General features: G+C 46.6%; 1 protein-coding gene across 1 annotated transcript; it reads left to right on the top strand.

The window, feature by feature from the left end:
- The first annotated feature begins 512 nt into the window (after positions 1 to 512).
- LOC112580359 (zinc finger and SCAN domain-containing protein 5B-like) lies at positions 513 to 10,415 on the top strand. The gene is made up of 5 exons (XM_045163238.1): positions 513 to 1,273; positions 1,563 to 1,769; positions 2,322 to 2,355; positions 9,243 to 9,356; positions 9,706 to 10,415. Exons 1-5 carry the CDS (start codon positions 908 to 910, stop codon positions 10,374 to 10,376), a joined length of 1,392 nt encoding a protein of 463 aa, XP_045019173.1. The 5' UTR covers positions 513 to 907; the 3' UTR covers positions 10,377 to 10,415.
- Positions 10,416 to 12,188: the final 1,773 nt, after the last annotated feature.

The following is a 12,188-nucleotide window of genomic DNA, read 5'->3' as shown; positions in this document are numbered from 1 at the left end:
GGCGTGGTGTCCTTCCGCCGTCTGGGAACTGAGACCGCACCTGCCTCCCTGCTTGGCCAAAAACGGAACAAACAAAATACACAGAACCTGTCGCTAAATCACTATGGAGGCCTCTTTAGTAAATCGTGGTTTCTCCTGAGCGAGTTTCCGTGGGCAATCGAATCCCTGCAGTTAAGTAAAGAGGGATTATCTAGAACGTTTCGCCCCGCCCTCACCGAATCCATGCGCCGATCGGGTAACAGGCCGAGAGGGCCGGCGTTTCTCCAGCTCGAAAGAGAGAAGCTTCTCCGCCAGCCGAGTTGGAGAGCGAGTCCCCAACTGAGGAGGACCGAGCCGAGAAGGCTTCAAGGAGGTAATTGATGGGAAGTGTCTAAAGAGAACGCTAGAGAGTCAGGGCCCGTGGAAGTGGGTTTCAGTAAGTCCTGGCTTTCTTTTCCCCTTGCATTCGCTCAGACCGTGTGAAATCCGCCGATCTCCTCCGGCCACACGTAAACCGTGGTTCATTTGTGGAATCTTCTGTGAGATGAGATTGTTTCCACACTCCATGGTGTCGTGTGGGGTGGATCATTTTTTCAACAAGGGCTTTTAAGCACTGCCCTGTGGACAGTTGTGACCACACAGTTTCTTGTAGTATAAGATGGATGTCGGAGGAGTAAGAGAATGGATTCTTGTCCCTGGTGTGAAATTCTGAGGGGGGAATACTGCCCAGTATTGGGATGAGGGATGGTAGGGTGGATGAAAATAAAACTAATTGGCTGCATTCTTTTTTCTTTTTTGCCCCCTATTTCTGAATAGTGAATCTATTCCTGAGGAAAAGCAAGAGGAAATTCCTTTCGATCGGGGTCAGTTGGGCACCGACTTCTAGAAGCATTTGCCCAGAGTCCTACTGAAAAGCTCTACAGTCGGTATGGCTGAGAACCAGACAAGGGGTCGTGGCCCCGTCGCGGACAGCCCCGGAGCAGAGTCGCTGGCGTCTGCGCCAGGCCAAGACACCCGAAGGGAAAACCGCGACTCAGACCTGGAAGAGTTGCGCGTTCGCTTCAGAACGTTTAGCAGCTCGGACGAATCCGACCCCATGAAGGCTCTGAGGAGGCTCCGTGAACTCTGCGGGCTGTGGCTGAGGCCGGATCTTCACACCAAGGAGGAGATGGTGCTGGAGCAGTTCGTGATGTGCATGCCGCCTGAGATCCAGGTCTTAGTCAAGAGTACTGGTGCTGAGACTTGTAAGGATCTGGAGGAGGTGCTGAGAAAGAAGCAGAAACTGACGAAATGGGTGAGTAGGACCCTAGTGACCCTGTGAGACAGGGAACGGTGGGATGAGGGGCTGGGAGCTGGGAGTTGAAGCAGAAGGATCAGAGGGCTTGGCTCTAAATCAGGGATTCCCAGAGGGGTGAGCACTTGCCTGTGGCATCACTGGAGATGTTTCTGTTGATCCTCACTTGGAGGGTGTTGGTCTTTCAAATGTCATTCCCAGGAGGTGGGCTCCTAGGGTGGGATACACAATGAATACCTTTTTGGATCTTGTGAAGGGAGACTCATCGTATTTGAATTTTTCCTCACAGGCTGTAGTGCGTGTCCAAGGCGAGGATGTTTTGATGCCCGTCTCGGGTGTTGAGATGTTAGGATCTGAGGTCAGTGAGGGGCACAGTGAGGGAGACCGAGCCAGGGAGCCCCAGCCTACAGTCAGTGTCATCCCTCCAGACGAGGGCCAGCAGGAAAGCCAAGACGGGCAGCATCTGCCAGGAGCCAAGGGCCTGTCGAGGGGGCAGGTGAGTGTGATGTCCTGACCTTCAGTCTGGGAGCAGGTAGAAGGGGTTCGGGTGGGGGTGGCTGTGGAAGTAATTGGGAGAGCTGGGCAAAGGACAGGAATGGACCCTCTGCCTCCAGGAATTCCCATGGATGCATTCCATTCCCGGCCGTTTTCCAGACAGTATGAGAATGAAGACAGTCCATCTTTCATAGTGCTTCACCATGAAAGCTTGTGGCCCTAAGCATGAGGGCAGAGGAGTCCTGTTTCCACAGGATGGTGCTGGGTCAGTTCATCAGGCATAAGTGCACTCACAACGGTTTCACCCATGATGGATTTCATCAGAGGCACTTAATATTGGGGGATATTGTAAACACCTTGAATTGCAAAACAAGTTCCCCGTTGGAGTCATTTTCCCCCTCATATTTTGGAGTATGTCTGGAGAGAGTGGAGTTTTTTGAAATGTGAATCGGGGGAGGAGATGCTACTGATTTCTCATGTATAGAGCTATATAGTATAGAACAGAGCTATATAGTATAACAGCTATACTGCTTATCATCTTATTATGCCCCAGGCCACCTTCCATGACGAAGACAAATCCAGGCAAGGTATCAGCAAGTGGTGAAGTCAGGAGCCCTAGAGCCAGAATCCTCTGCTTTCAGATTCAGGGCCTGGAGACTGTGAGATGAGGTGGAGAGATAGGTGCAAAGATAATTGGCAGTGCCAGCTGTGAAGTCTGGACTTTTGCCAGAGGTGGTCGGTATAGATCAAGGACTGACATGGGAATCAGACGAGGATTGCCAATCAGGGTGATGGGAAGCAGTCAGGGCATCTCCCCCAAACTGATATTCAGAAAGCTGGAGTGTGAGATCAGGGTACGAGGCGGGTGGGGAAAGAGGAGACAGAGATTGCCGTGGGCTAAGGCAGTGGGATTGACTCTGCTTGGTTGCCCCTTGTCAGGACCAGAAAGCTCTCCCGTCAGAGACTGAGAGGGTAACAGGCAGGAAGGCCAGGGGTCTCCAAATGGAGGAAATAGCCTGCAAGTGTCAGACATTTTTATCTCTCTTAAGCGGCAGGAGGAAACAAACTAACAATATTTTTTTCCTTCTCTATACAAATTTAAAGAGAGGTTTCTCTTAAAATACTGTGTTGCCATAATGACACCTGGTTTCTCCTGAAGTTAGCTATTCTTGAGCCTAGAGATAACCAATGCCTTTTTCTTATGGAAATGTTTGTCTTAAACTATGCTAATGTACTACGCCTTTACCCCAAACTCTGTCTCCAAGTCGGTTCCGCCTCTTGGCCCAAAACCTACTTGACAAACCAGTATGTTATACTCAGATATTGTTCCCCTAATCTATGTAAATGAAACTATTTGTATGGTGGTCTGCCCTTCTTTAAGATTCAAGTTAATTATTTTATGGCCCAAGATAAACCATTTGGTGCCAAGATTATCCCAAAATGCATCTTATGGGCGAGGGGCCTGGTGCTATTCTGAATTATAAGACATTCCTTTCTTTCATTAACAGACTGCTAGTGACTATATAACATCCAGCTGAAGACTAGCAGGGGGGTACTCTTTCTGCCCCCTTCTGATGCCTATGTCAGAAGCTTTCTCTATCTCCTTTATACTTTAATAAAACTTTATTACACAAAAGCTCTGAGCGATCAAGCCTCGTCTCTGGCCCCGGATTGAATTCTTCTCCTCCGGGGGCCAAGAATCCCAGTGCATTCGCGTGATTCAACAACAACCTTTCATCTTGGGGGCTCGTCCGGGATCCTTCAGGACAAGGTAAGGATGCTTGGAGCTTTAGTTCTTTGTTCTCTTAGCGAACACGTTTTCTGCTGTGCTTTACTAACTCTACTGTGTGCTTGTGTGAATGAATGGCAGGCCCTGCGTGAAGCAAGTAAGGGGCCCTGCTCTGCGGTTCCACAGTGATCTCATACGGCTTATGGCAAAAACCTGTCGGGGCGTTATACCGACCTGCCAATGCCAAGAGGCACTCAATGTCTCCTTCGGGAACCGACCAGAAATGGACAAAGCGTGTGGACCAAACTCTCCTTTCTCGGTCAAACTTTTCGGTCTCTTTGACCATTTCATAACTCCTTGAGAATTAAAAGTACTAACCTAATCTATCGGATCATAGACTTTCAAGAGACTTGTGATCTATATTGTTACTGTATACTGTGGCTTAGGTCCCAAACTTAGACTGGTAATTCAAGAAAGCGCCTAGCCTCGCTAGAAATCGAAAGTTCGGAAGCTAGATGGAGCTCTAGCCCCCAGAACATCTCTGAGGTTAAAGGTTACACAGATTGGGACTGCGATGGGTAACGCCGGCTCTTAGTGGATCAGAAGAGGCTGTTATACTGGTGCGGTGATGCTTGGAAAGAACATCTCAGTTTTATGTTCGCGTCGGTCTTATTGTAGTCAGGAAATGCTCAGGGTCGTGCACAGGCACTCAGGTGACGAATGTTTCCCACAGCGGTTTTAGCTTGAGAGGCATTCCGGAAGGTTACTCTGATTCACCCCAGGTGACATCAGAGACAAACAAGGTTAAGGGTGAAGAGCTGGACGTCAAGTAGGGATGCTATCAAGTCTACCCCTGGTACATCCCCACCCCATCTCGGTGGTAAAACCGGGAGGGACGAGTACGGCGCCTGCGTCGGTAAGGGACAGACTAAGTCCGACCAGGAAGGAAAAGCTTTTGGTGTAACGTCTGTCTACACCCCCATCTAGAGCAGGGAGGGACGCCTCCGGTAGAAAAAATGGCGCTGGTCGCTTTTTTTCTCTCTTACAGATGGGAGCTAACAATTCCAGCCTCACTCCTTTAAACTGTATCCTGAAAAACTGGGATAGATTTGATCCCCAGGGCTTAAAGAAGACACACCTGGTCTTCCTATGTGATACTACATGGCCACGGTATCCATTGGAGGACGGCGAACGGTGGCCGGTTGGAGGGTCTCTTAAGTATAATACTGTTCTACAATTAGACCGGTTCTGTAAGGAACAAGAAAAATGGGTAGAAGTAGCATATGTGTTGCCCTTTTACTTTCTGCAAAATATGCCAGACTTATGTCCTAAGGGTATAGATTTGGGCGTGAAACCTTCAGCTCCCTCCTGTCCTCTTACTTTGCCCCCGTGCTGGGGACTCCAAACTGGGATTCAAACTGCCCACATGGAGGTCCAAACATCTCCTGTCTCAGTACGACCTCAGACTACTCTGGTTTCAGTAGAAACTCAGACCATCGAAGTAAGAGATGAGATAGAGGACAGGAGACAAAGAAAAGAAAAAAAACAGGTTTCTCCAATCTATCCCTGAGATCATATGCGCAGAGCAGCCAGAGAGACTGAGAAACAGCCACAGAAGCTGTTGCCTCTTTATAAAACACCCACCGAGAGAAATAATCAGTCTGTGAGAGTTAATAAGCCTTTCTCTTATCAAGAAATACAAAGAATCAAGGAAGATCTGGGAGACTATTTAGATGACCCAGAAAAATATATTAGAGCTTTTAAAGGTGTTACTCTGCTTTATGACCTCACTTGAAAAGATGTGATGTATATCTTAGGACAAACGCTGACTCCCGAGTCAAAGACTCGAGTTTTGAGAAAAGCGGTTGCTTATAGAGATGAATGGCTTGGTAATGAATCAGTAGGGAAGAGAGAAAATGAGATAGCGGCCCTCCCCACTGGGAATCAGGCGGTCCCAACTATAGAACCAGACTGGGACTACAACACAGCTAAAGAAAGATGAGATCAAAATCATTTTGTTAGATGTATTCTTAAAGGACTTAGACAGGCACGTTCTAAGCCTTTAAACTATGACAAATTGACAGATATAAAACAAGAAGAAAAAGAAGCTCCTGGTAAATTCCTAGATAGACTGAGAGAAGGCCTTCACAGATTCAATGAGATTGATCCCGAAAGTGAAGAGAGAAAAGTGATCTTAAAGGATAGATTTCTCACTCAGTTGGCTCCAGATATCCGCCGTAAGCTATTAAAACAGGCGTATGGACCAAATCAGTCTTTAGATACTCTGTTACAACTGGCTCAGACAGTCTATTATGGTAGGAAATATGAAGAAAAAAAAAAAAGACAAAAAAAGACAAAAAAAAAGGCGGAAGCCTTCGCCATGGCTATGAAAAACGTTCTTAAACAGCCTGAGAAAAGTGCCCAGAGGGGCCCAGGTGAAAAGAAATGGGCTTGCTACTACTGTGGAAAAGAGGGGCACCTCAAGCGAGATTGCCCTCAGACATCTAAGCCGCCCCCGGCTCCATGTCCGGTCTACAAAGGACCACACTGAAAGAGAGACTGTCCCCAGAGGCGTAGGTCTCCCGGGTCGGACTCTCAAGACAATCAAGACTGAAGGTGCCCGGGGGTCCCCACACAAGCTCCCGTCCTAATTACACCTGAGGAACCCCGGGTATTAATAGTTGTGGGGGGCCAATCCGTCGATTTCCTTTTAGATACTGGGGCAACTTATTCTGTGCTCACTGAAGCCCCTGGCCCACTTTCTTCCCGATCCGCTTCCGTAATGAGACTGTCTGGACGAGCCAAAAGGTATTATTTCAGTTATTCTTTATCTTGCAACTGGGATTCTGTGCTGTTTTCACACGAGTTTCTGATTGTGCCAGAATCTCCCTCACCCCTCTTGGGAAGGGATATACTGAGCAAGGTCCATGCCTCTGTTTTCATGAATATGGAGCCCTCCCTTTCTCTCCCTTTAGTTGAACAAAATGTAAATCCTAGAGTGTGGACAGATGAAAAATCTGTGGGTCGAGCTCAAAATGCTATTCCTATAGTTGTTAAGCTCAAAGACCCACACGTATTTCCACATAAGAAACAGTATCCACTAAAACCTGAAGTTAAGGAAGGGTTAAAACCCATCATTGAAAATTTAAAGGAACAGGGACTATTAATTTCCTGTAACAGTCCTTACAACACTCCTATTTTGGATATAAAAAAATCAAATGGTAAATAGAGACTAGTTCAAGATTTACGAATAATAAATGAGGCTGTAGTTCCTTACACCCCGTAGTGCCTAATCCTTATACTCTATTGTCTGAAATTCCTGAACGGGCCAAATATTTCTCAGTAATTGATTTAAAAGATGCCTTCTATTCAGTGCCTTTGGCGGAAAAAAGTCAATTCCTATTTGCCTTTGAAGACCCTACGCAGCCAGCTTCTCAATTAACCTGGACAGTTTTGCCCCAGGGATTTCGTGACAGTCCTCACTTATTCGGACAAAGTTTGTCACGAGATCTACAAAACTTTAATAGCTCTGAAACAGTGGTGTTACAATATGTAGATGATATTTTGCTCTGTGCTGAGACAGAGAAAGCTTGTTCGCGAGCCTCTGAAGATTTCTTAAACTTTCTGGCGGACTGTGGTTACAAGACATCAAGAGAAAAAGCTCAGCTTTGTCAACAATCGGTTAGATATCTGGGCCTAATCATATCAGAAGGGACTAGGGCCATAGGCCCTGAGAGAATTAAACCTATACTAAATCACCCCCTACCTATGACTTTAAGACAATTGAGAAGATTTTTGGGAATCACAGGTTACTGTCGCATTTGGATTCTGGGTTACGGGGAACTTGCCCGGCCTTTATATAAACTTATAGCTGAAACTCAGCAGGCCCAAACCGACCAACTGGTTTGGTCTCCAAAAACTCAAAAGGCTTTTAAGGTTCTTCAGACTGCTCTCCTGCAAGCTCCAGCTCTGAGCTTGCCCACAGGGTCAAAATTTAATTTGTTTGTCACTGAAAGAAAAGGTGTGACATTGGGAGTTTTGACACAACCCCGAGGGCCTCACCAACAACCTGTTGCTTATCTAAACAGAAAATTAGATGTAGTTTCATGTGGGTGGCCCCACTGCCTAAGAGTAATTGGGACAGCGACTTTATTAGCACCTGAAGCTTTAAAAATAATTAATGGATGAAACCTTACTGTCCTGACTTCTCATGATGTGAGTAGAATCTTAAATTCTAAGGTTAATATTTGGATGACAGACAGTAGGCTTCTTAAGTATCAGTCATTGTTGTTAGAAGGACCAGTAACTAAGCTTAAAGTTTGTGAAAATTTAAATCCTGCCACTTTCCTTCCTGAGAAGGAAAATGAAACACCTGATCACAATTGTTCTCAATTCCTAACTTTAAACCATACAGCTCGAGAGGATCTAAAAGATAAACTGCTGGGTCTGTGAAATGCTCCCCTCTTCGTCAATAGAAGGCTTCCCGTGGTGGACATCCCCACTTCAAAAAAAAGACTTTCTCCAAGTCTGTAAATACCTTCGACAACAAACACATGCGATACATCTTCTTCATCTGATGACATCTACCAACCCTAAAATAGACTGGTGCAACACTTTGCACTTTAACTATGGACATAATGTGACTTTTAATAATTCTGGTTGTTTTGTTCTTGCTGTTTGCTCCCTACATCTGTAATTGTATAACTAGATTTGTTTCTAGCCACATGAAAGCTTTTAAGTTACAAATGGTTGCTCAAACTCCTGCTACTGCTGTAGCTTCCTCCAACTACTATTTGGGGCCCCTGGATCAGACATCCTCAATATGAGGATTAGGAGAATATGTTGCCTCACCAATTTAGGGACAATGCCCCTTGTCAGCTCGGAAGTAGTTATGAAATGAGAACAATGCCCCTTTTCCCTAGGCAACATAATTCTCCTAAAAGAAAAGGGGGGAATGAGAGGGTAACAGGCAGGAAGGCCAGGGGTCTCCAAATGGAGGAAATAGCCTGCAAGTGTCAGACATTTTTATCTCTCTTAAGCGGCAGGAGGAAACAAACTAACAATATTTTTTTCCTTCTCTATACAAATTTAAAGAGAGGTTTCTCTTAAAATACTGTGTTGCCATAATGACACCTGGTTTCTCCTGAAGTTAGCTATTCTTGAGCCTAGAGATAACCAATGCCTTTTTCTTATGGAAATGTTTGTCTTAAACTATGCTAATGTACTACGCCTTTACCCCAAACTCTGTCTCCAAGTCGGTTCCGCCTCTTGGCCCAAAACCTACTTGACAAACCAGTATGTTATACTCAGATATTGTTCCCCTAATCTATGTAAATGAAACTATTTGTATGGTGGTCTGCCCTTCTTTAAGATTCAAGTTAATTATTTTATGGCCCAAGATAAACCATTTGGTGCCAAGATTATCCCAAAATGCATCTTATGGGCGAGGGGCCTGGTGCTATTCTGAATTATAAGACATTCCTTTCTTTCATTAACAGACTGCTAGTGACTATATAACATCCAGCTGAAGACTAGCAGGGGGGTACTCTTTCTGCCCCCTTCTGATGCCTATGTCAGAAGCTTTCTCTATCTCCTTTATACTTTAATAAAACTTTATTACACAAAAGCTCTGAGCGATCAAGCCTCGTCTCTGGCCCCGGATTGAATTCTTCTCCTCCGGGGGCCAAGAATCCCAGTGCATTCGCGTGATTCAACAACAACCTTTCAAGACCATTCCTGAAACAGGTGAACTGGAGGGTCAGACGCCCTCCAAGGAGAACTTGGAGAAGGACCTGTGGGAAGACACAGGAGTAACAAGAACCCTTTCGTCTCAAGAGCCTGAACTTCTGCAGAATCGTGGTGAGTATTAAAAACTTGGAGACCACAGGAGTTACTGACTGGCTCCATTCATGTCCAGGAAGGGGTACCCAGCATTTCCATCCCTTGTTGTTGTGGGGTACGAGTTGGTTCTCCAATGCCAACCTTCTCCATCGTCAACATTCCAGAGAGTTTCATCAGCTAGACTCTTAGGTAGTTTGCTTGCTAGGAAGTCTGTAGCCAAGATTATGGATGGTTCCAATGAGGCCGGCACCATGGAAAATGCTCCTTGATAAATATGGTGCTGAATGTCTTCTTTCAGCAGATTCTGGGAGGGCAGAGAGAGAGGAGAGAGTCCCCCGGAAGGAAGTCATACTTCAAAGGTGGCTCTGAACCCTTTCCTCTTGTGTTCCAGAGAGAGATGTTTTCACTCCGAGTGGATCCAGACGAGGTCCTCTGAAGAATCGCAGACATGTGAAAAGGAAGCGGGAGAGCAGTCCCACTTGCCAAGACGTGCGTCAAGAGGCAGCCACGTGTTTGGACCAAGGAGAGTTCTCAGGACAGCTTGGGTCCCATTCCTTTGGTGCATTTGGCACCATGCGACCCACCAGTCTTCCTGAGGGAGCAGAAACCCCGGGACGGGCACCCTCTGAATGCAAGGTGTGCAAAAAGAGCTTTCCTTGTCAATCTCAGCTTACCCTGCACCAGAGGACACACACAGGAGAGAGGCCCTTTCAATGTGACGTCTGTGCCAAAGGGTTCATACAGCCTTCAGACCTGCAGGTTCACCAGCGGATCCACACTGGTGAGAAGCCCTACAGCTGTGGTATCTGCCTCAAGAAGTTCACCCACAACTCCACGCTGCGCGCTCACAAGAGGACCCACACCCAGGAGAAGCCTTTCCGCTGTGAGCAGTGTGACAGAGCTTTCGGCCACCGAGGGAACCTCAACGTTCACCGACGCACCCACTCTGGGCTCAAGCCCTACGTGTGCCCCGAGTGTCACACAGCCTTCCGTCAGCTGGGGACTTTCAAACGCCACCAGAAAATCCATTCCAGATGACTGGCTCAGGACCCTGCCCTCAGGTCCAGGTCTTTTCTGTTTTAATGAGAAAATTGAGAATGATTTGTCACCTGTGTGATACAAAGTGGGGACAGGGGAAGGGCTTAGGAGGATCGTGGAACCCAGTGGGGTTCCACTCGCGTAAATTAGGATATTTGTGTGAATTAAGATACTTGAGTGATGACATTTTTCCCTTTGGATTTTGTTTTCTACTTTGCTATAGACTATAGTTTTCTTTTTCATTTGTGTATTTTCAATTGGAGGAGAATTGCCTTACGATGTTAGACTCTGGTTTTCTTACATGTTTTCGCTTTGTGTTGTTCTTGTTCTTCCAATGAAGCTGTGTCTCACTGGTTATCAGTACCTCATCATCAGAGTGAGGCTACTGCTGATTGCCTTCTTGTCAGGTGTGATTTCCTTTTAAAATAGGATGCTCCTAGCAGGATGGCTAGATTAAATACAGGATCACCAGTGAAATTTAAATTTCAAATAAACAAACACATTTTTATCAAAGAGCTGTGTGTTTTCTCTTCTAAGACTTTGCTACAGGTAGGTGATAGCCATAGTTTTTTCAATGTGGCCATTATTATGTTGAGATATGTTCCCCTTATACTAGTTTGGATACTGCTTCCTTAGGTATTTAGATAAAGAAGGCTTCTTAAATTGATAAGTGTCGTTCTTTTCCCCTCCTGCTGCTGCTGCTGCTGCTAAGTCGATTCAGTCGTGTCCGACTCTGTGTGACCCCATAGACGGCAGCCCACCAGGCTCCCCCATCCCTGGGATTCTCCAGGCAAGAACACTGGAGTGGGTTGCCATTTCCTTCTCCAATGCATGAAAGGGAAAAGTGGGAGTGAAGTCCCTCGGTAGTGTCTGACTCTTAGCGACCCCATGGACTGTAGCCCACCAGGCTCCTCCATCCAGTCCCTAGACTACTAAACAGTGACTTTAATGCGGAGGGAAAGCAGAGGAAATTCATTTCCATAGGCATCAACTGGGCACCCACTTCTAGAAGCATTTGCTCAGAGTCCTACTGGAAATTTCCTCCATCAATACGCCTGAGGACCAGACATTTTTTCCGGGTTGTGGACACATCACAGACAGCCCTGGGGCAGAGTCACTGGCATCCGTGCCATCCCTGGACACACTCATGGAAGACTCAGACTGTGACCAGGAAACCTGGCACGTCCAGTTCAGAACATTTAGCAGCTCAGAGGAGTCCGACCCCGTTGAGGATCTGAGGAGACTCTGTGAATTCTGCCATCTGTAGCTGAGGCCAGATCTTCACACCAAGGAGCAGATGATGGACAGGCTGCTGCTGGAGCAGTACATGTTCTGCATGCCCCTGGAGTGCCAGGTCCTGCTCAAAGAAAGTGGGGTGCAGAGTTGCAAAGCCCTGGAGGACGTGCTGAGAAATAAGCAGAAACCCAAGAACTGGGTGAGTAGGACCTTAATGATGGGTGTAGGAGGAGGAGACACGTGCAAGCTGCAGGAATCACAAGATAGGACCTGTGGGTTTGGATTTGTATCAGTGATTCCCAAACAGGTGAGAGAAGTTCACAGTTGGGCAATTTGGGAGATTCTTTGGTTGTCTCAACTCGAAGGCTGTCGATCTTTTACACCAAATGGGAGCTTCTATCGTCAATGCCATTGGATGCCTGAGAGCTACATTCCAGGTCTTATAGAGACTGATCTTGATTGATTTCTCCCCTCACAAACCATAGTCTGCATACAAGGGCAGAATATCTTGTGAGCGATCCAGACATTGAGATGGTTGAAGCCAAGGCCAGTGACATGGATGATCAGAGAGGCCCA

Source organism: Bubalus bubalis, chromosome 18 (assembly GCF_019923935.1).
Source record: "Bubalus bubalis isolate 160015118507 breed Murrah chromosome 18, NDDB_SH_1, whole genome shotgun sequence".
In the NCBI taxonomy this organism is placed as follows: Eukaryota; Metazoa; Chordata; class Mammalia; order Artiodactyla; family Bovidae; genus Bubalus; species Bubalus bubalis.
Note: the sequence above shows the minus strand (reverse complement) of the source record. Positions and strands in the feature narration are given on the sequence as shown.

Excerpts from the sequence above, each read along its gene's own strand:
- LOC112580359 (XM_045163238.1), top strand. The coding sequence starts at position 908 with ATGGCTGAGAACCAGACAAGGGGTCGTGGCCCCGTCGCGGACAGCCCC. Across the intron at positions 1,770-2,321 it reads AGGGCCTGTCGAGGGGGCAG|GCCACCTTCCATGACGAAGA; the intron begins GTGAGTGTGATG and ends ATTATGCCCCAG. Across the intron at positions 2,356-9,242 it reads CGAAGACAAATCCAGGCAAG|GTGAACTGGAGGGTCAGACG; the intron begins GTATCAGCAAGT and ends TTCCTGAAACAG.